Raw genomic sequence first — 21477 nt, 5'->3', positions numbered from 1 at the left:
ACACTCTGTAAGTCATGAACACACACATGCAGAAACAGGATCCTATGGCACTAATGGAGAGAAGCCAGGGTGATGGAGCTGCCCACAGCGGGCGCTCCTGAGCTGATGATGGGGAGGGGGCTCGGTGCCTTGCTCAGGGGCACCTTGGCAGTGCTCAGGAGGTGATCTGGCACCTCTCCAGCTACCAGACCAACTTCCATATTTGGTCCGCACCGGGACTTGAACCGGCGACCCTCCGGTTCCCAACCCAAGTCCCTACAGACTGAGCTACTGCTGCCCCAAAACCTTATCGATTGAATAGAATAGAGAGAAACGCTCCATATTCAATACCTCAAGCATTTTAACACTCAGTCATTCTGATTTGTCATGGGAAAATATCACTCCATTCAAATGTCATAGTTATTGTTTTTTACCTGCAGGTCGGTGTCACAGTTCGCAGACTGGAGGCATCTTTGTTTTCATTTATTTTCCACCGAAGGCTTTATAGCAAGTGATACGTTTTAAACAAACACCAAGATGCGTTTTTTCGTCTGCAAATACTATTAGACAAGATCATGATCAGCACAGCATTAGGGTGTACCACTTTTTCTACAGGGACCATCCTTTTTCAAAGTTTATATAACCAGTTAGAACCTCATTCAAGAATTTAAGAGTTTAAGAATCTCTTTTACAAGAGTATTGTGGCCAAGACAACTAGTAGGACACTTCAACAAATTTGCAGACTACAACACATTTAAAATGACAAAACACAGGAAAAAAGTACCGTGGTAACAGAGCAGAAAGTCATTAGACAAACAGCCCGATGTATCAATCTACTTTTGAAATGATTTAAAGAGTCCAGAGTCCAGCTCCCCCAGACACAAGTCCTCCTGCAGCAGATTCCAAGCTACAGGAGCAGCATTCCTGAAACACCTTTTCCCATTTTAAGATGTTTGGGTCGCAGAGTGAAGACTGTGGCTTCCAGCACTTTTCACATGAATAAAATGACACGAGTGTGAGGAAAGCAGGATAAGTATAGCCTTTAAAAAAAGGACATGCCAATAATTATGTCTACAAGTAGATAATGCAAGCCAGCAAATTTGATCATACAGAGTTTAGGTAAGTAATAATGCTTCAAAGTATACAGTATCCAAAGATTGAAGGCATTGACAAGATGAATGCATATATCACCATTAATGGCATTAAAGTAGCAGCAGTGAGGTGACAAACTGAACATTCCTCAAAGCAGCTTTAATAATTCAAAAGGTTTTATTTTGTTGTTTCTTATCAAGTTAAAAACACAGATAACAGTATTTATTCATCAGTAAAAGTTTATTACTTGTGTTTGATCAGATCCACTGTAAGTCAGCAGCAAACTATGTATGCTTATCTGTAATATCTGTTTATAAAAATGTACGCGTCAAATAAAAAGACTTCTGCAATACAAGCAGATATTGTCAAACTTGATTCAGATCTTGTAGGACTTACACTTTTAAAAGATTCGAAAACATTGTAATCATAAAAAATCTGGAATTAAAAAATGATTTAATCTCATGATTAAGTCATTGTTACGATTAGTGAAAAATACTGAATGTATATGCCACAGCTGTTAAAAACCAAAACTCCTGCAAGATCTCTCTAGTCCCAGTTGATCAACATTAACACACATTAACGTCACAGTGATATCACAGCACACAGAGAACAGATTGCAGAATAATCTTAGGCTACTTATTGTGCTGTTTGTGTTGTGAAATGTTCTGCAGTTTTCATCCAACAAATGGTACTACTCCTAAGACTTGTCATACGTACATACTGTATGTTTTCGACAGGCATCCATGTTTTCCTGACTTGAACGTCTGGAAAAAACAACTTGCAAATGTTGATTTCTTACTTGGACTGCAGCACCTTGATATGTGCTGTCTCTGAACGTCTTTAGTTCTACTTGAGAAATGATGATGTAATCTATACTGGCGCATCCCAACTCTTCCCAGTGTTCCAAACAGTTTGTAAGGACAGGATGTTCATCCTCCGTGCTACTGCTTCTTCTTCTACTACTGTTTTCCTCTCTGCTTCCTGTAGAGCTCGTGGGCCTGAATGATCTCGTTGACGACAGAGGGATCGTCCAGAGTTGACACATCACCAAGGTCACCTGGTCCAGTTGTCTCCATGGCAACCTTCCTGAGGATCCTCCTCATGATCTTCCCAGAGCGAGTCTTCGGCAGACGCTTCACCACCTGAGACACAAACAGGTAAGAACTTAGTTTGCTTGGTTACTTTCAGCCGTCTGTAAATGTGAAGTTACAATTATTTGTAACTTCAACAGACAGATTTTTTTTATCTGCTTCCTTTGAAAACCAGAGTCGGGCAGGATCTTACCAGGAAGTGCTCTGGGACGGCATATTTAGCAATCTTTGTGGCCACAAGTTCTCTGAGCTGCTGAAGGACGGCGAAGGGGTCGTCAGCAAACTCCTCCTTCAGAACCACAAAGGCAAATGGTACTACACAAACACACAGACACACACACACACACACACACACACACACACACACAAAATGAAGGAAGATATTAAGAGAGAAAGAAAGAAAGAAAGAAAGAAAGAAAGAAAAGATCTTGCCCAAATAGTCAGTCCTTCAATACACCAGCAGAGGGCAGCAGAGGGACACAAATCAAACAAACTTCATCTTCAGCAGTTTTCTGTCTCAAATAAATTCATCTTATTTTTACTATAAATCAACTAAATATGACTGATTCACTTAAGATATTTTACATATATCATAAACAGTATTTAATTAATATAAGACTGAAGATATGTTTTTCTGAGACATATTTCAAGCGTGTTTTTTTTCTTGATCACCTCATCTAAATCCTTCACTCATGTTTGTACCTATTCAAATCTATGCTCTTCCATAATATAAACATCTGCTGTTGAGCTATTCATGCAGCCCAGCAAAATTATTTTGTATATGCTTTGAAATGTAAAAAAAAACATGTTTTGGTTTTATTGAATGTATTTTCATCTTTGCAGATGAATATTAAAAAGTGATATCAATGTGCATGTTCTAAGAAGAATCTTGCCATGTTATCTAAAACATTTTTCTCAGTAAATGGCATTTACCATTCTTCACTGTTCTCCAGAAAGACAACCGTCCATCTTTGAACATTATCAAGAAAGTTTTGAAAGTTTCATTATATCTTTCTCTTGCTGATCTACTGTCTAAACAAGAGCCCACCATTCCACATGTTTACATATAAAGAGCAGCAGAGGATAACAGGAGATCAGGCGTGTCAGCTGTGTCTTAACCCTCACCTTCTCCTTTGATGTCATGTGGGAAACCAATCACAGCTGTTTCTGGAACCGCTGGATGTTCATCCTGCAACACAAACAACAACATCGATTTATGTTCAGTTTTCAGCTCAAAATACGAAGAAAACTCATCTTTTAAATTTGAGACACAGTCACTGACAAGGAGTCCTAACAGCAGCATTTATCTCATTTTATACCACTTCCTCATTTCATAAGCCGGCTATTGCTTCAGCTGCAGCGTAACCCTAGCTCCCTTCGATTCTAGTGAGTTACAGTTACAGGTTCATAATTTTTTTCCAAATTAAATACATAGTCACTGTGTCTAGCTAGTACATTGGTTATATAAGTAACCAAAACCAAACCAAAATAAATATAATTTTGCTGGGATTTTATTTAGAAAAGATTGGTCAAACAGAAGTTTGAGTTGTGTTCATAAATTATTTTATGGCCTGACTCCTACCAACAGATGTGATATCACTGACACGTCTGAATGCTGCTGAAGGCTATGTTTGTCAGCATTTTCACGTCTCTACATGTAGCTTTGTCTAAGCTGTAAAACTGAGTTCCCCTTCTGGGATGAATGAAGCTGTCTAAATCTAATTCTATTGCATCTTTAGTAAGTATAAAATCTATTTACTCTTTTCTATTTAATTTGCATGTAATTGCACTGTGCAAATATTGGCTTCACTTTGTTCTGAACACAACTTTTACATTTAGTTTTCTAAATATTTTATTGGCAGTAAGATTTGTGATATGTGGTACTATAATCAGACTTAAACTAAGAAGAAGTCTCACCAGAGCATCCTCTATCTCTGCCGTACCGAGGCGATGGCCGCTGACGTTGATGACATCGTCCATCCGGCCAGTTATCTGGTAGTAACCATCCTCTGACCGGTGTGCTCCATCACCAGTAAAATAACAACCTGATAGAAAAAAAAAACCTAAGCTCAAAGACTGTGATCATGAAATGATTAAATGCAGTCTGTTTTATATTACTGACCAGGATATGGTTTGAAGTACGCATCAACGAATCTCTGTTGGTCTCCATAGATGCCTCGAGCCATCCCAGGCCATGGCTGACTGATACACAGAGCGCCACTCACAGAGTTTCCAGAGAGAGGCTCACCCTGAAAATCACACAATATACAGGTTGATAAAAATAAACTCAGATTTTACACAATAGTACAGACAATACACAAACCAAACATGGAAACTAGCCATACTCATACACCACACAAGAAACTTCAGCTCCCAACCAAACATTTCTGAGTATTTAAAATGTCCTTCAGTCCTCAGTCTGTGACAAAAAATAATGTGGGACCTGTTAGCATCAGCTTCAGTTGAATAAAAAGCTTGGATTTGCTCTATCCTGAATCTGTTAGCAAGATTCATGACCTGGGACCTGTTAGCTTTAGCCTTGATAAGTTTGCAATTCATTTGTTTGATAAAATAATAATGGGAACTTTTAGCTAACAAGCCTCCATCCATTAGCATATAATGAACTACCTGTTAGCTCTAGCCAGTCTGTTAGCATGATATTTTAAATTTGAACCTGTTCAGCCTTAATTTGTAAGAATGATTTCAACCTGTGAACCTTCAGCGTTAGCCTCACAGCGTTTTACTACTTTTACTTTTGATTCTACATTTAGCTGATAATGCTACCGTATGATTTGTGACTTTTTTTTACCTGTAGGCCTTCATTTTTTAAGTGTTGGGTATTAGGCTACTCCAACAAATGATAGGCCTAAACATTTTTCCACCAGTGCACAAAATACTAAAACAACCTTCACAATATGTTTGTTTGTGTCATTTTTATCAAAGCACAACATGATCCACCATATTAATGACCACTATCACAATTCCGTAAGAGCAAATTTAGTGTTATTGGAGATACACTGTTCTTGTCCTCACTTAGAACGAGGCCAGTGTTAAGTGGTACAAATAAATCCTGCACAAACTGTCTATTAATCACAAAGGAGCCGTGCTCATCTGCAGTAAGTAAAGTGTAGTAAGTGTTAACTCTGAGAGGATTGGAATGAAAGTATGACCTCCTCAAGGGATGAAATGCGAAACTGAAGCAGGCCTAATGAAATCTAATCTAGACTCAGTAACCAGTGATGATGAAAAACCCTCGAACACTCGAGATTACAGTTCTATAACAGAGCGAGGGAAATGAGGAAACTAGGGGATAATTAATTTGGAGGAGCAGCGATCATCCAAACTGAGCCTGAAAGTCTGTTAATCAAAGCAAACATATGCTACTGGACAGTTTTAATTGAAAGCTTTGACTTCGAAAGAGAGAGGGTGTCATTCGAAGGCTCGTTTGACCCCTTTCATCTAAAGATCAAGTAGGGTTAATGCAAAGCAGAGATTGATGGTAGATCACATCTGAAGTGCATATGAGGAAACCACTTGCTCTCAATGTCGCACTAATAGCAACAGAATCTGAATAGTTTCTTCTTGTATCCAACAGTATTCATTTGTTCAAAGAATTTGAAAGAAAGAGAATCAGAACAGTACATATGAAGCTACAGCTGGAACTGGTAAAGTTTTGCACATAGACTGGAACCATGGGAAAACCACGAGCCAGGCTTATCTGTACAAAATACAAACTCACCTTCTCTCCCATGAGAACCGGCTGGATGCCAAAGAACGGCCGCATGGCCATTGCTGGGACAATTGGCGCTCCTTCCTCTGAAGGTCGAGGGGCGATACAGACTCCTCCGGTCTCTTCAGAAGAGGAAGAACATAAAATATTATTCTGTGTCAAAGAAGGGAAAAAATCCTTTAAAGATAGAGTCAGTAGCTGTTTCCTAAAAAATCAAATATAGACTTGGAGATAAATGATCACTAATGGGCATACATGTGTGTTGGTGACTGTGCCGGCCCTGTCCCTGTCCTCTGCCTGGATTTTGATGTTTTGTTTTGTTTCGGTTGACAACGGATGCTTCTGGGCAGGGATTGGATGTGTTTCCCCCAGCCAATGACAGCTCACAGGTGAGTTTAGGAATGGATACAATTCAGTGATTGGTCACGATTCAAACCGTCAAATATGAATATATGGAGGTTGCGTCAAAGAAAAGAAATACCACACGGATAAAGCTTGTTTCTATCAGCATCCTCTGGCTGCCAGTAGAGAGCTTCAGATGTTGTCTCCATAGACCCTGTTAGTGTTGACGGTGTGACGTTTTTTCTGTGGGCGGGGCTTAGCTGGAGGCAAAACAATCCTCCAGACACTTTAGCCAAGCTAGCTAGCAAGATGTTTTTGGCTTGCTTTCAACTTTTGCAGAAAGAAATACACGTCTCTCTCAGTATATAAAGTCACTTACTCTCGGGAACCAATAGTGATACTGGAATAAGTAAACACTGAACCGGAGCAGACTGCCCGACCAGTACGATCTCACTCATTGGATGGATGATGTGACAGGACTGCTATAAACCCGAGTGTGTAAAGTAAAGACAAACTGAGGGTGTAGAAGTCCATAGATGCCTATGTGAATGGCCATGTACAGGACTTGAAATACCACAATTTTACTGATGAGTTTTTTTTGTTGTACGGTCCTAAGTTCTTCCCTGACAGCGCAGGGACAGAAGACAGCTACAAGTACAAGGCTTGGGTCATTGTCATTAGAGCAAACAACTACAGTACATCATGACAGGGAACTATACTTGAATGACTGGGTATGTAGTGAACCTACAGCATATATTTGGAAATGGTTGTCAAACTCATTACTTAACTGGTATCTGTGTGACTGTTATAGGTTTACATACATGAAACAGGATTTTGTTTAACAACTATTAGCCACACTTGTTAAGTTAGCTATGTTATGAGAATAGCAACATGTTACATGCTGGCAGTGCAGCTAGTAGGATTTCAGTTTTGAGACGTTACTGTCTACCCATGTGGTTACGATTAGTTTTTCCCTCTAGTTTAACTTTGTTTTGCCTCCAGCCTACACCGTGACATCAAGGGGTCTACAGGCCTACACAGCTTTAATTCCCTTTAATTTCTTAATTTATTGGGGATTTTTCTTCTTTCAAGAGAAAGAAGCAGCTGGCAGAGATTTTAAAGAGTGATGTAAAAACAACACGCACACACACAGTTCTCTGTTTCGTGATTGTCGAGGAATTAGGTCATTCACAAACACACACACACCCACACACACACTGCTGTCAGTGATCCTCCGTCTTCTCAGGCGGGTGTGAGCGGTTGCTGTTGGGGGTGTAAGTGTTGAGGATTTGATCTTAATTCATTTTCCGCAGAGCTGCAGATGTTCTGGTGCTAATCGTTCAAATTAGGGTTAAAGCTTCAGTAAAGAGAGAATCAGACAGACTTACAATCGGATCAACAGTCAGAACCACAAACAAGCTAACACACAAGAAAAGAGACGGACAGAAAACCACATCAGAGATCTTTTTCAGGATTTGTTCATTGGTCCAAGCAGAAGTTATGCTGGTTCCAACAGTATCAATCACCTGTCATTTCTTTTAGTTTCTCAGTGATGCAAACCAGTCTCTGCTGCATGTGCCAGAATAAGCTTCAGTACATCGCTTGAAAGCTTCTTGAAAGTAATCAATCACACACATGTGCAGATGAAACAACTGTTGGATAAATTGTGATGACATGTTCTGTATACCATTACGATGACTTTGTTTATGTTTTGTAAGGGCACACTCTCTGGCTTCTCACTGGGGTTGGTGAATTAATCACCTAAGTGCAGAGTCAGGTGTGTTTGTGGCTGATTGGCCTTGATTAAATCCAGGTGTGGGGAGCTTCTATAAACTCTGTGCTGACTCATTATCTCACCTTCAGAGGTAGTGAGAGGGTCTCCCTGTGTTGTCTGTGTGTTCATAAACACAAACAAATAACTTTCTGTGTATTTATGTCTATTGCTAAAATAACTTGGGGTGCTGGGTAGTTGACATACCCCAGTCAGCTGCTTGGCAGCAGTGGTTTAGTTAATCATTTTCGATGCATTAGTTAGAAGGGTGTTTTGGCTCTATACTATTTCATTGTTCCCTACCCCCCTCCAATCTATCGCTTGTGATTTTTGTGGTTATCCTTCTTGGATAACTTTAAGACACCCTTGGGTCCGCACCTGTGTCCCACTTTCCCGTTGACAGTGTTTGGTGATCTTCTGACTTCTCATCTAGTGCCATCATCAGGGAAATAATATATTAACATATTAATATGTCTTGTACTTTGGTTTATGTATGAGCCGGACTTAAACAGCAGATAAAAAGAATACGAAAGCTTGTGTAGCAATTTTCTAGTCTTCTGACTACTCAAAGCACTTTTTCACCACATGTCAAACCCACCCATTCACACACTGATGGCAGAAGTTGCTATGAAAGGTGACCATCAGAAGTTACTAATCCCAATTATATACACTCATATGCCACAGACGATGCAGTGGGAGCAATTCAAGGTTAAGTGTCTTGTCCAAGGACACATCGGACATGTCGCAGGAGCTGCGGATTGAACCCCGGACCTTCCGGCTGAGAGACGACAGACTCTACCAACTGAGCCACAGCCGCCCGTACAATTGTAAACATGAAGCCAAACTGTAAATACATTCTCTAATCTCCTCATAGGTGTTTTTCCCTCTGAAGGCTAAGGCATTTGCAGAGGCACAGAGCTGTGTATCTTCACTGGTCTCACGATTCAACTCAATTACGATTATCCTGTCTATAATTCAACTCTGTTTGATATCACAATGCATCTTAAATGTTATATTACTGCACATGGCTACTTTTTTATCAATGAAGACAAGCAATCAGATAAATATGAACTCCATTTTCATTAATTATGAAGTGATTTGGAAATCAATGTCAACATAAATGTCTTTACATTGTAAACCAAAACAAATAAATTATAAAGGTCCACCTGCAGCTGGAATATCTACAATCAACGTCAGAAGAATGCATCGATTATGTTGCAGAACAAGTTTAAGCAGAATCGTCCACATCTGCATTGTACAAATGATTCATTTTAAACACCCGGAGTTCATATTAGCATTCACAGCAGTATCAGAATTTAACCCACATTAAGTCAATGTTGCACTTTATGGAGTAAAGGTGTGTGTCGTACTCTGTTGTTTAATTTGAATGTTTGAATGAATCAAAAACACAGTACTATCAGAAGTGCCATGAAGATACAAGGAAAGAAGAGTCCATAATACTTTATGATAACATGTCAGCAACACAACATGTCACATTTATAAACTGTAATATAGTTAACAACATACAATAAACCAGTTAGTAGTATTTTATAGTATGTAGTGTAGACGTTAATGAGTTATTTCAGTCACAGATCTGTTAATACTCTACTTTTATGCCAGCTACCTGACTTTGATCTTAAATGGTGCCACTTCAGGATGATTACTATATCTCACCATTAGATTCTCCAAATGGAACCAAATCTTTTGCAGCCATTCTTGATGATCACCTTAATCAACTGGCCAAATACAGTAGGAATTCATCAATGGGTGCTGCTGTGACATGTTTTTATCAGTAGCTGTGGGGTTCATGGATGGACTTTTGGCAGTTCCTCTTGTGTAATGTTGTTGCTGTTGTGTAAAAGCTTCTAACTGAATGGATGATTGTACGTGTGTGTGTAGGTGTCAATCTTAGTGTTCCCTACCTGTCTGCCACCAGGTGTCCACTAAAGGACACCGTCCATCTCCAACCACATCATGGAACCAGTGCCAGGCCTCATGGTTGATAGGCTCTCCAACTGCAGACAGACAAATACACACACACACACACACACACACACACACACACACACACACACACACACACACACACACACACACACACACACACACACACACACAGTGTCATTTAAATCTAATCTAATGTGGGTCATTAATACACTGACTATACGGTCCGTTCATAGATCTAATCAGATGTCTGGTGTCTGATGATGTCAAGATAAAGACGTCATCAGGGAATTTTACTCTGAATTCTAATCTTATCTTAAAGTCAGTCACAAAATGTTCAAGCTGAAGCCACGCTGTTGTTATGTTGACGTTTTAGATGAGTCATTTGAATCACCATGTGTTACCTGAACCGAGCGTCCTCAGGGACGAGCGGTCGTATTTCTTCACCCAGCTCTCATTGTACTTAAGCAGCAGACGTAGAGCGGTGGGCGCTCCATAAAATTGAGTTATCTTCAGACGCTCCACTGTCTCCCAGTACCTGCCTGAAGTACCAAAGACACACAGAGTCATGTAGAAACACATTAAACACACACGTTTACCTGTTTTGTCATTGGTGTTAAACAGTTATTCATTTCATTCAGTTGTTGATTTTTAATTAAATCATAGCACCGCCCCCCCCTTCCCCCACCTGTGCCTCTTCCTGGACATCTTGACCCAGTGCTCCTATATAAATATCTGTCACAACAAACCAGTGACAAAAATGTGGTCAAGAGTTCAAATTGAATTCTAAAGGTTTGCTCAACTTCTGGAGACTTCCTGTTGTGCCAGAGGTCACATCACCTTTTGGAGACTTCCTGTTGTGCCAGAGACTGACCGACCAACAACTCAGAAGACAACACCAGACAATAAAACCATAGAGAGGTGAGATAAACTTGCGCATCTCCACAAGTGACGGTAATAAACCAGCGTTAATGAGTAACCAAACTCTGGAAAGAGGCCACCACCACTGAGACGGCATTCTCTCTGTTAACTAACGTTTGTCAGTTTTCATATCTCAGGACCTGAACTTAACTACAAGGTTCAATGACAATTGAGAGGAGATTATATGACACTGAAGGGCACAGCAATGCTTTCAGAAACAATGGAGAAAAGTTGGAGAAAAGTTAGCTAAAGTCCCTGCCCCCAGGTCTTTCTCAGAACATACCTGGAGGTTTTCAGTAATAGTGCACTTTGGAACAGAGGACCTATACCATAGCTCCAAGGACAGTTGACCTCGGCTATTCCTTTTGTTATCATAGGAGGGATTAGGAAGCATTATTGATTTTAAGAACTAGAGGGACTGTTCAGCTTCTACATCAGAGTTAATAATCACCCAGGAAAACAGGAATATTGAATAGGATAATACAGATTGATTACTAGAACTAATGAGCCAACAAAGCATTGGCAACCACCCTCTTTAAAACCTGTGTAACACTTATCTAACAAATGTCACATCATCCCCCAGGTGGGCTGGATGTGTGAACAATGTGCCTGAAACAGTCAGAACTGGTCATGGGTCCTGAGGCTAAGCCAGTTGAGAAGCACTGGTCTAGAACATTAACACATTAGTGGGCAGGGTGCCGATGTTCACAATAATCAACTTTTACTGCTCCCCTCGGCTGTCAGTATATTCTTTTCCAATGGTTTGGTAGCTCCTGTGAGGTGGAACAGTGTCTAACTTTTAACTGTTAGTGGACATGGATCTTACCTGGGTTTGGATAAACAGGTGTGCTCTCAAACAGGACAGTGGTGGCGCCGTTACACAGCGGGCCGTACACAACGTAGCTGTGTCCTGTTATCCATCCTACATCTGCCACGCAGCCAAACACATCACCATCCCGATAGTCAAACACGTACTGATGACATCATACAAACACATGAGAGTTAATATCTGAGGACAGAGTGACAAGAGCTGTCTGTTTCTTATTCCCAACTTTGCATTTTCCTACCTTGTTGAACAATGTACAAACTTTCATGCACGAAATGTGCATTACAGTTTTTTTTTGGTTGGAAATGTATTTCAATTTGTAGTTTTTAAGTACAATTTGACATCACATATTGCAAATCTAAATACCACATTTTGTGGGAGTTTATATCTGTGAAGCTCTATATTTGGTATCCCAGGCTTAAACAGTGCTATATTAGGTTTAAGGTATTTTTGCACAATTTTTTTTCAGTAACATTTCCCTATACACATTCCAGCATGTGTGAAATGGGCCACTGAAACCACTGAGATGTCCTTTGATCAAAAAGAGTTTGAATAAGAAAGAGTGTTGTACGTTAGGATGCATGTATTGTTCCCAAAAAGTTTTATTCATTGCATTATAAACGCCCAATGAGGAGCTTTAAATGGTAAACTAAAATTAACTACCTTAAATAAGCTTTTTTTGGTTGAATACTGTACTTTAGCTTAAATTTAAAGAAAGTCAACAGTTACTGAATAGGATCCTGCAGGACGAAATAGTATGATGAGTCAATTCTGTAGACTTCCTGAATACTTGTAGTGTAAAAAATGAATGAGTAAATAGTATTGCCTGTTTAGTAGGAATGAGGAGTTGTTTTGGAAACAAATAGCGGAAGAGTCGATGTGAGGTGCCTAGCAACACAACCTCCCACCCTTTCTCTTTCACTCTCTGTGGCAGTGTTTCTCACCCTGGCATGGACCCAGCAGTCCTTGTCTTTTTCAGATAAAGCAGCTTTTGTTTTGTTGTTTCATCCAAACAAGCAACGAGCCAACCCCCCCGCACCATGAGCCAATAAGCTGCTTTAGAAATTAGCACTGATAAATATTTGGCATTGATGGAGTGTGGAGGGGGGGAGGTTATTATGGTTTATGTTTTATTCAATTATCATCATAAACATCATGTCAATCCCTGCAAACACACATGCAGAGAAAGCAGATGTTTCAGCCTGTCAATCAGAAATAAACCTAATTTGAAGCTTTCAGGGGCAGATTTGGCCGCAGGGCTGCATCCTCCTCCTGCTCCAGGCTGCTCTGAGGACAAACAGCAGCGTTTCTGTTCAGCCTGTTTTGTAACCTGTTTCCTTTGTCTTCTCTTCCTCATTAAAACATCAACACGCAGAACCAGAAAGAAAGCTCTGGGGTTAAACAAGGACGCTCATTAAGTGGTGGCAGATTTCATTCTTACCAACATTTACTTTATATACACTGATCTGAAAACTTTTTCAACTTTACTCCTGTCTAAGTCTGTCTTCGGTCATCCTACAAAGTAGCTTTCTCTGTGCCAAACATTCTGAAAATCTCAGTACCTGATGTGTGAGTGAGGTGTACAGCAGGTACCCAGCCTGCGTGTGGACGATGCCTTTAGGTTTCCCTGTACTGCCTGAAGTGTACAGAAGAAACAGCAGATCTTCACTGTCCAGAGGCTCCGCAGGACAGACTGCAGACTGACGGGACATCACCTGCAAAATGCAACATGAGACTGTACTACTACTGCTGATAATACTATTAATACTAGTACAGGACTGAAGACTGACAGAACATCACCTGTAACATACAACATAGAACTGATTACCTATCCAAAAGCTAAAGATTCCTAATATACAATCAGAAAAAAGATTATGTTTCCATGCAATCTACTGGAGCAGAAGTTCAAGAAATCTAAAGAAATTCTTAACAATGCTTAAAAAGTAAATCAAATTCGATTCTTGAAAAACAAACCTCAGCCTTTCTCTTTAACTGGTGTCATTGATTAGAAGTTTCTGCTTTACAGGGAGGTGTTTTGAATGAAATAATTTAAAGTTTGTTTAGTTGCACAAACTCCATGCTATTAAAGTATACTTCAATATGGATATTGCATATATGTTTATTTACTGTGAAAGTGATCTTTTGCAGTGTGTTTTTCAACTCTCATACAGCTCTGTGATGAATCAAAACCAGTATAATTAAGTCAGGTATCACAACATGTTCAGGTGTCGACTAGGTGAGTGTGTCAGCTGTTTAAACTAAGAAGACCATGTGCTTGTTTCAGGTGTTTGGATCAAACATTCCTTTACCTCCTCCAGGGCGATGTCCAGCTCTCCCATGGAAGTAGGAGTTTCTGTCCTATGAGAGACAAACACGTTTCGGACAGTCGGGCAGCTCTTCACCGCCGCGTCCACTGTCGGTTTCAAAGGAATCCGTCGGCCACCCCGCACACCTTCGTTACAGGTGATCACAGCTTTACACTGAGCTGTTGACACAACACACACACATCTGCTTCATTCATGTTCACCTTGGCCTTTTAATCGCTTCTGGGCACAAATTATTTTACTTTTTTATATTTCATTATTTTACTATCTCAGAGTAATATCACACGCACATCACATGGTCTGACTGCTGGCAGTGCTTGTTGTGGTTCCCACATACTCCTGAACGTGAACTCAGCTACACTCTCTTTCATGGTTCATTTCTCCTCCTGCTCATACCATGTTTGGTTTTGTAGTCAGAGACTGTTTCCAAAACACAGAAGTCCTTGGGCAGCGAGTCTGACCTCCAGTGATCTGTTTTAGCCAACGGCCACAGAGAGCTGCAGCTCAGTTAATATCTGCAGTGGGTTGAGGTATCCAGTTGATACTTTATTAAGGACTTCAAATCTGGTTGAGCTAAAATAATAACAATAAGCCCCTCCCCTGCTGTAGAAATGTAAATCTGTGTGGCTCTCAACACAAAGTTTTGTCCAAGTTCAAGCAGCAGCTGCATAAAAAGCGTAATGCTTTAAAAAAAACAGAGCTGAAGCAAAGATTCTAGAAATGCTGCTCTTGGCTCTGGGTATAAATTATAGACTGTAGAAAGAACGGACAGTACGGTAGTAATTATATTTGAGACCAGTGATGTTCTTTGAGTTATCCGGAAATCCTAAATCTAATACAGGAGCCCCCACAGTGGAATGTGTACAATGGGGCCCCTGTGTCCAGAGAGTTGCCCAGGGACATCTGGACAAGAGATTGTATCTGTGACCTGTGTTGTCCTTTGAGTTTATGACATACATATATCTAAGACAGAAACCCCCGCAGTTGTAGTAAGAGGGGTTGTCCTGAAAACAAACAGATGTCCATATGTTGTTCTCCTGTGGGGTGTGTCATTAAGTACCAGAGTTTCTGTGTGTTCGGGGGAGATCACTTTTGGCTGTGCCTCTCCCAGGTCGAACCATGGCGAGCCTGGCGATGCTGTAACTTGTTCGTCAATAAAATGATCATTATGTAAGCAAGTCAGTGTCAACGGCGAATTTCTTCATCATCAAACATATCAACAACAAGGGAATCCACATCACTTGTAAGCATGCTAACGTTTGCTTTATTAGCTCAGAAAACAATGTGCACAGTGTACAGCTAAGGCCGATGTCATTTTCATTAGTTTTCCAGATGTTCAAAAAAAACAAAAAACTCAACTAAAGGAGGCTAAAATTTGGAAAAGCTACAGCAGTTGCCTTCATATCCACTTGATGACTCACCGTCCTGTATCCTGCCTGCGAGAGCCTCTGAGCTGAAGCCGGCAAACACCACAGTGTGCACTGCTCCGATACGGGCACAAGCCAACATGGCCGCCACTGCCAGTGGTGACACGGGCATGTAAATGGCAACTCTGTCCCCTTTCTGGATCCCATGGTTCTTGAGGGTGTTGGCCAGGCGGCAGGTTGTCTCCAGCAGCTCTCTGTTGGACAGAGCACAGAACGTTGGAAGTTGGATGATAATATTTGTCTTAAAGTAAAGTCTGTCAAAATTCAGCTCTACAGTCAACTGACAAGTCTTTCCTGGGTTTCCCTCAATCCAGGGTTAAATCTAAAGGAAACTTTTAGGTTGTGGTTCTTATATTGTTTGACTAGCTCTCTCTTTGGATGTAAGATCTGTGAACATCTTTCAAAAGCAGCTCCTGAGCCACAAGCTTAGACTTCCGTTTGTTCTTTTTTTGATCCCCTTGTAACAATTTGCCGATGTTCTGCTTTATAAAACAATGTTACATACTCAGTTCTAAAGTTATTTCACATTATTGTGCATTAAACTTTTTAAAAGGTTTTCATCTACAGTAACTTTAAAGGGAGTCTTCATTGGGAACAAGTGCATGCTAGATACAGGCCTTTATATCTAGTTTTCTTTTGATTTTATTACAGCTAATAAGCATAATATTATATTATGATCTTTTCCTGATTTAATGCAGCTAATAATACTATTATTATTACTACTAATAATACTATGATACAAACACTTCCAACATCTCTGCTCTTAGCTGTTGTGATAAATACAGTCTAATGTCCTTTTCCCAATGCAGTCCCACGATGCTCACCAGTATAATCAGGAACTTCTCTTGTTACTGAAAGTGCTGATTGCTGACAGAGATACCTTGTATAAGATAAAGATAAGTATCATATGCATAAAGTGAAGATAAAGCTTACTATAGGAAAAGAGCAGTAATACTTATATGTATAGAGGGAGGATAAAGGTGACAATCGGACAGCATAACATATAGATAAGAGTGATGTTAAGTCTTAGGGAGGATTTAGGGAGGATACAAGGAATTTATAACTGATCAGATGTTTATCTTTGATGCAGACTTGATGTTTGTACCTGTAGGTAACCTTCACCTCAGTGCCAGGTTCATCCCGCTCCCAGATCAGAGCCACTCGCTCTGGATGTTTCTCAACATGAACATCTAGACAGTTCACTGAAAGACAAAGACACACACACACACACACACACACACACACACACACACACACACACACACACACACACACACATCATACATCATATTTAGAATCAGAAGTGTTTACTTTTCAGGAAGAAACAAAAGTTAGTTGTGGTTGCAGGTTTTTTTCAACCTTCTGAAACGTTTTCAACAACAAGCAGACCTTCCATACAGTCTATTAAAACATGTTGGTTTTGTTCCGTCACGTGTTTCGTACCATCTGAGGTCCAAATTGCACTTTTTTTCATTCATTAAATCTGGTTGAAAGAATCCCAAAAATATGGGTCACGATTTTCATGAAGCAGTTGGTGGTGGGTCGACCAGTTGAGAACCACTGCCCTAGGTGACCCTGAAGACAACAAGAGGCTGTTTGTCAGCTACAGATTTTTCATGAAATCATCTTTTCCATAGAAATGATCCCTTCTTTCTGGTGATTGTTGATACAGTATATGTCGTGTTGAAACGAATCATGATCACACACCATCATATCTCTGGTGTTGAAACTGGCACGTGATGAAAACTGTCTTCACTTATACTGTGATTGAAAATGAATCCCTAAATGGATTTACGGCTGAAGAGCCTGTTTTTTTGTCTCACGCAGCAGGTTTATAAAATAATTTATGTAACAAGAGAAAATCAGATCAGATCAGACACAATACACGTAATCCAGTCGTCGTTATTGGAATATAATTGGATTATTATCAGAGACAGAAAAACAACAGTGGGGATGAAGACACATAACAGTCACTGCAGATCCTCTTTATACTGACAGTCTGAATATACTGTCTCAATTATATAAAACAATTCTCCATATACAAAAACAATCATTATATAATCAGTCTACATATATATTTGTACAGTCTTTACTGATTGTCTCTACATATACATACTCTCTTTTCCTGTCAGATTCCATATCAGATATTCTCAATATACTGACAGTCAGTCATATACCAACAGCCTCCGTTGTGTTTACTGACAGTATTTTCAACTGACATCATATATTCTGACAGCCTCTGTCAAGTGTGTTATACTTACAGTCTCCACAATGACAAACTAACATACTCTCTATTTACACTCAGGGTTTATGTAACCTGACAGAAATGATGTAGCGACAAACCCTATACTGGAATACTGACAAATTATTTACATATGCTGGCAGCTTCTTTACACTGACAGCCACTATTTATACCAACAGTCTATAAAGTTTCTAAGTCCATACCGGCAATACATGGATACTGACAGATACTACAGTATATATGGATACTTTTGAGCATTTGGAAAGGTAACACTAAGTAACCACCATGCCTGGAAACGACTACAAATATATGCTATACAAATATAAGCCTGGAATCCGGCTGAAGGTTTTTTCTTACCAATGTTCTTTTGCTGCTTTGCTAAAGTGCTCATGATGGATTAAGCCGGGTCTTTGTAATATAGCAATAAGTAAGGTTTTTACCTGCTCTTTTGTAATACTAAAAAACAAAGAGTAAGGTCTTTTACCTACTTTTTGTAAAGTGTCTCGAGATAACACTTTTTATGAGTTGACGCTATACAAATGAAGACTGATTAAGATTGAGTCATTGATTTAAATGTGTTGCCATGATAACATTTACTCACAACCCAGCAGACAGGAAAAAGTCAATGGAGGAAAAACAGCAGCCGTGTGATGGTTGATTGTCCACTCAACACTCACTGTTGATACCAAAAGAGACTCAGGTCCTCGTCAATAAGTCATCGTGACTCATTCAGGAAATGATAGGGGCTTAACAAACATTTTTGATTATGTTTTTAAAGTGAAACAGAAGTGACTGTTCAAATAAATAAAAAAGCATTCACATAGAAACCAATGTTACTTTATAACTTTGAATGCAGATACCATATTAGGCCAATCTTCAATAACATTCATAAAGAGTAAAAAATGAGCTGCATCCCGTCTGAGAAAATGAAGTGTAATTAACCTACCTGTTAATACACCACTTTTAAATAATAACAATAAAGTCCTTACATGTCTAATCTGCAATATTAATACTAGAATACTTCTAGTCAGTTTTACTTGGTATAGATTTTCTTTAAGAAGGATTTGAATTCAGGACTTCAAACGTTTTAGTGGAAGTCTACTTTTACTTTTAAAAGCAAAATACCTCATATGGCTTCTTCTTCCACTAATGATATTTCTCTTCTTTTTTTAAACTTTTGTTCCCACCTAGGAATCGCTGGAAAAGTTTTGTTTTGTCTCTTAAATTTTGCGATTGGGACTAACTGACTCTCCACTGAACTCTGCCCTAAAACCAAAGTGCAGTATCTGCAAAAATGCCAAACTGAAAAAAACAGCTTTTTGTGTTTTTTGTTTGCCAAGCACAAGTATAAAATTATATTTAAAAACCAATTGTATGATTGATTAGATGAAATGAAGTGAATTTGAAACATATTGTAATTTGAAATTCAGGTTGACCATTTCAGTTTTACGGCTAAAACTGCACTTTGCCTTTGTTTTACTGCTGAATAATTCTGTGGCCAAACACTGATGGACTGCAGTAACAATTGTTAATGGGTTTTAATGTAATTGAGTAGACAAACAAGATGTATATTCTTTTCCACTCATTTGTTTTGTTTCCCATTTTATTTAATTATTTTATTGATCAGATTAAAATATATTTATGTTTATATATATACATATGCATATTTATGTTATAAACAAAATCTTACAGTTACAGGCCTGTATGTTTGGGTATGTGAGCAACAATTCATATGAACTGAACAATTGATTCAAATCAATTAATTAATTAATTAACACTGAATGCAACACATGAATGCGTTCTAGAGACACGTGACACACGTGTAATTTTAACAGTTTTATCAGCCTGGGCATCACTTACCAAAATGTACTCCTGGCTGTGAGAGATATAAACATAACTTTTGCATCTTTTTGAGACTTCAAAAGTACTCAATAAACGGAAACCACCATTGTTCTCTCTCTTTCACTTGCAGCAGTCGTGCTGTAGATCTGTAGATTGATTTTTACTTCAGGTAGGCTACTTTTGGCGAGAAACATAACAGTGATTGAATCGTTTTAAAACATGTGGTATCAAAAATAACTGAAACATTTCACAACTTTGCTTTACATATCTCCCTTTTCTGCATATTTTCACCCATTAGGCTACATGAGTGCTGTAAATAACCTCCCCAGTTCTGATAAAATTGAATACGTTTACATTGAGTATCCTTGTTATGAGCCTTATCCTGGCTGGTCCTAAAACAAAGGTAAACTGCAGTACGTGTCACTTACTTTACCTTTGTTTTACAGTGTATTTTACAGATACTGCGTTACTAAAAAAAACAATATCTCGGGGAAATAAAGCAGTAGAACTACGAAACTCTCACAGATTGAGGAGCAGATACTGCACTTACGATTTGTGTAAAAAAGTGAATTTCACAAAAAGTGCAGATACTGCATTTTGGCTTTGTAGGGCAGGGTGGCTTCATGGTTACCGGACAGTTTATTGGTTACCGGTCAGTTCATAGTTTGAAGGAAGTTCATTGATACGGACATCCCAGGTTACCCTGTATGGTTCTTTCTGGATAGTTCATTGATTATAATATTGTATTGATAGATTGATAGTTGGTTGTTGCACAAAGTTTATCCGATCATCTCTCACCAGACACGTTAAGCTTCCCTCCCAGGAACCAGCTGATTTTCCCGCTGCTGAGCTCACAGTCCCGAACCCGGTGGAACGGTTCAACCCAGCGGAGCCGGTCGGCTGCGGCTGATCCCCAGAAATGATCCGGATCAGTTACCGAGAGCCGGTACAGATCCCCGTGGGACAGCCGAGACAGTTCGGAGCTCCAGGTGACCGATGGGGGAGCCGGTGGCAGGGAGGTCAGAAACCTGTGTTGTCCCGGTCCAGTCCGGGTCTGACCTGGTCCCTGGGTCCTGCAGTGGTTCAGGAGGGTCTTAAACAGTCTGGTCCCCCTGCTGCTGGGAGTAGCCATGTTGATTCTCTGCATCAACAAGTGTGTCTGACACACCTCAAACCACAAGCTCTCTCCACTCTCTCTCTCTCTCTCTCTCTCTCTCTCTCCCTCAGGTGCTCAGGTATGCAGGTATGGTGGTGAAAATCACGTCACGTAACGTCATGCTGACAGTGTTAAAAAACAACAACAACCTTTTGATCTCTTTTTTCAAACAATGAAGAGTCAATAAAGTTCAATCTCACTCAGATTGACCACCGAGCATTTTTTAGTCCAGTCTACAGGTTACTAAAACTTTTTCCATAATCATTTATTTTATTTTATACATTTAATTAATCCAGAGAGAAATTGTTTTTTGCTGTAATAGCAAGACATGCTACACGACTTCAAACCTAAAAAGCTTAAAATCTATAGACATGCATTAAAGGAGTGAGGGGGCAGCACAGGGACTGGAGCCCTGAGTAGTTGGGGGTTTTGTGCCTTGCTCTAGGGCTCCCCGGCAGAACTCAGGAAGTGAGCTACCTGTCCCAATATCCATATGGTCTGTACCGGGAATTGAACCATACTACAGTCATGCCTCCTTTTTTCATTTTGATTTAATTGATTACATGTGTCCTAAATGCTTTTCCTATTTCCTCCGTATTTTTTATTTTTTTTAAATCCCTGAAACTTTTTTTTTTTTATTGTGTTGGTTGAATGGTCCTTTTTTCACATTCCTCTGTATCAGATTGCAGTTGTAAATATTCAAGTTGACAGCCATATTGTCAGCATGAATTCTTTTTTATATGTAGGCACAGAAATATCTGTTCATTTGAACAATTTTCTGGCCTACGTT

At 39.5% G+C, this 21477-nt stretch overlaps 1 protein-coding gene across 1 annotated transcript; it reads right to left on the bottom strand.

The window, feature by feature from the left end:
- Positions 1-1229: 1229 nt before the first annotated feature.
- On the bottom strand, positions 1230-20730 carry acss1 (acyl-CoA synthetase short chain family member 1). The gene is made up of 14 exons (XM_061040482.1): positions 20330-20730; positions 16553-16649; positions 15442-15641; positions 14006-14181; positions 13259-13411; positions 11697-11844; positions 10354-10491; positions 9928-10020; positions 5902-6014; positions 4285-4411; positions 4080-4207; positions 3288-3351; positions 2356-2477; positions 1230-2213 (listed from the first exon to the last, which is right to left on the bottom strand). Exons 1-14 carry the CDS (start codon positions 20676-20678, stop codon positions 2031-2033), a joined length of 2091 nt encoding a protein of 696 aa, XP_060896465.1. The 5' UTR covers positions 20679-20730; the 3' UTR covers positions 1230-2030.
- Between the last annotated feature and the right edge of the window lie 747 nt (positions 20731-21477).

The sequence above is a fragment of the Labrus mixtus genome, chromosome 6 (genome assembly GCF_963584025.1).
Source record: "Labrus mixtus chromosome 6, fLabMix1.1, whole genome shotgun sequence".
NCBI lineage: Eukaryota > Metazoa > Chordata > Actinopteri > Labriformes > Labridae > Labrus > Labrus mixtus.
Note: the sequence above shows the minus strand (reverse complement) of the source record. Positions and strands in the feature narration are given on the sequence as shown.

What these genes read in the sequence shown, in the direction of transcription:
- acss1 (XM_061040482.1), bottom strand. Translation starts at nt 20,678, where the DNA reads ATGCAGAGAATCAACATGGCTACTCCCAGCAGCAGGGGGACCAGACTG. An exon ending in ACACCTCACTCACACATCAG is followed by an intron (nt 11,845 to 13,258) that starts GTACTGAGATTT and finishes TGATGTCATCAG; the next exon opens with TACGTGTTTGACTATCGGGA. An exon ending in CCGTCCCAGAGCACTTCCTG is followed by an intron (nt 2,214 to 2,355) that starts GTAAGATCCTGC and finishes TTTGTGTCTCAG; the next exon opens with GTGGTGAAGCGTCTGCCGAA.